The sequence below is a fragment of the Palaemon carinicauda genome, chromosome 17 (assembly GCF_036898095.1).
Source record: "Palaemon carinicauda isolate YSFRI2023 chromosome 17, ASM3689809v2, whole genome shotgun sequence".
Lineage (NCBI taxonomy): Eukaryota > Metazoa > Arthropoda > Malacostraca > Decapoda > Palaemonidae > Palaemon > Palaemon carinicauda.
Window position 1 is genome coordinate 32,916,602 of NC_090741.1, and position 2,614 is coordinate 32,919,215.

Here is a 2,614-nt window from a genome sequence, read left to right on the forward strand (position 1 = left end):
TAGAGTGGATGTAGGTAATAAGACCATTCCTGACATGATGTACATATGAAACATAACTAGAGAGTTTTGGAGCTTCATCACCTGGCTGAGCACCGCCAGGGAAGGCTTCTTGAATAAATATTACTTGTGGGTGATGGCGATAAACATATGTCCTGAGTGCAGTCAGTCTGGAGTATTGTCTAATTCCAAGGGCATTCCATGAAAGGACATGTAGTTGCATGAGTCTAGCGAAGTTTACCCTTGACGCTGCAAGAGACAGGTCGAGCATGTACCGGAGAAGTAGCACTGTTAGATGGAGCACCAAGTGGAGGAGGCTGAGTTGGCAGGAGGCCACTGACCCTTTCAAGACAAGAGGCAACAGTATCTAGCTTCTCAGTAAGTGAGGCAACAGAGGTTATGAGAACTTGTTGTGTCTTGACCAGTGTATCGAGGTTACTTGCAGTGGTAGCCTGTTGAACGATCAAGCTATCGAAGCGTGCATCAATGGCATCAAAACGTGTCGATAGTACTGTACAGTGCGATTCCAAGGCAGCAACAGCCGTACGAAGTTTAGAAATTTCAGCTGATTCAGGAGGGTTTAATGAGACGGTTGACACTGGTTGTGGTGGTGGTGGTGGTGGTGCCGTCAGTGGAAGTGACTGCGTGGCAGCGAGCGACCGTCTGGAACATCCATGCCAGACATTAACTCCTGCTTCACCCCAACGAGGGCATTTCCAATGCACAGTCTTTGGAGTTGATGATGATTCTGACAATGAGGTGGAAGCATCAGTAACAGGTTTACGGTATGGACAGGTGCGTGTGGAATGGGCTGCAGCACACCAGGCACACTTAGGTGAGGCAGAGCAATATCGGGAGATATGGCCAATACCCCAGCAGTTGAAACAGTTGGGCTGATCATCCTTCATCCTGCGTAATTCACAAGGCGGGAGGCAAGGGAGGAAGGAAAACTCATAGACAGATGGTGGTGGTTCTAGTAGACTCCATGTGATGACAATACGATTAATAGGGTTCCCATTTTGAAGAAATCTTCGTGCACTGTATTCACCAGGCATTTCCTTAGCAAGGTTAGGGTCTGCTTCAATAGGGTAACGAGTAATAAGATATGTTAAATACTTACGGGGTCTGTCTATTGAATCTTGAATATCCAGGCTTATGGACAGAAATTCACCACCCTTCACTCTGCCAATGATGTCTTCACGACTCCTTGCAATATATACAAACTTAGATGTGATAGCAGACATCTTCACCTCTGTCAGCTCCTTATCAAGATTGAAGGTTTTGTTTACTTCCGTCAGCCATCGTAGTTTAGTGTCAGTGCTCAAATTTTCTTTGAAGACCAACCTAGCATACTCATCACGGGGAGCAAAAGCTGGGGTAGCAGAGGAAGCATGTCGTGTAGGGGGGTGAGGCAGAGTGACATCACTCTTTTGTCTAGTGAAAGACTCTTGACACTTGGATGTTTTAGCAGCAGGAGACTGTGGAGCACTGCTAATATCTGACCCATAATCCACTGGGCGCTTCATGGGGGTATTAGCAACAGTACTGGAGGGCTTATGAGGAAGAGAATGTGTGAGTGGTGGCCAATGAATCATATCTACATCCTCAGCATCAGTCAGGTGAAGATCATTTTCAACCTCAGAAACAGAGGCTGGACCGGAGTAATCCATATTAATGAAGCAGCAGCCATTTCAAGTCACACATACACTGTGCATGCGCGAACTGAGGCGCCGCCGACCGAGTGGGTGTGCCACGGGGTATGGGTTTGTTATATCTTAACCACAGACTAGTATAAAAGCCCTAAATACACACTGTTATTACTAAAATGGTCACTGAGTCTTACTGTAACTTATATAGCACGATGAAAGGTGTAGTATCGCTAGAACTTGCACAAAAACTCATTATATAGAGAGCTCATACGAAGCGTGTATACAAACCGAGACAGTGTTACCAACCCAGAGAGAGAGTCAGAGAGAGAGAGAGAGAGAGAGAGAGAGAGAGAGAGAGAGAGGTTAAATCTGTGAGGGTAAAAGACTATATGGACTATGACCCTCTCCCTTTAGTCTTTTCTTATTTTTTAAGAGGAGATTTTCTGATTTGGTGTCATTGTTTTATATTACAAAAATTTATTGATGTTCTAAATTAAGATTTCCTTGTGTTTTGATTTTTTCTTTGACGTCAATTATGGAAATAAAGACAGAGTAATCAACAGAAGAGTTTGTTAATAACGAAATTCGACTTTTCAGTTTATTTTGACAGCTAACTGTATACATATCTAAATTCTTTGCTGACAACATTATAATGAGCTAAAATCCTTAAGAACTCAAATAGTTTATGTATCTAAATTCTTTGCTGACAACATTACTAGCAACTAAAATCTATAAGAACTCTAGTAGTTTACATATCTACATTCTTAGGTAACAACATTATGATTAGCTAAAATCCATAAGAACTCTAATAGTTTACATATCTAAATTCTTTGCTGACAACATTACTAGCAACTAAAATCTATAAGAACTCTAGTAGTTTATATATCTACATTCTTAGGTAACAACATTATGATTAGCTAAAATCCATAAGAACTCTAATAGTTTACATATCTAAATTCTTTGCTGAC

General features: G+C 41.9%; 1 protein-coding gene across 1 annotated transcript; it reads right to left on the reverse strand.

Moving 5' to 3' along the window:
* Nucleotides 1-224: 224 nt before the first annotated feature.
* LOC137656296 (uncharacterized) lies at nt 225-1,667 on the reverse strand. Its single transcript, XM_068390468.1, has one exon. The coding sequence runs from the start codon at nt 1,665-1,667 to the stop codon at nt 225-227; it is 1,443 nt and encodes a 480-aa protein (XP_068246569.1).
* Between the last annotated feature and the right edge of the window lie 947 nt (nt 1,668-2,614).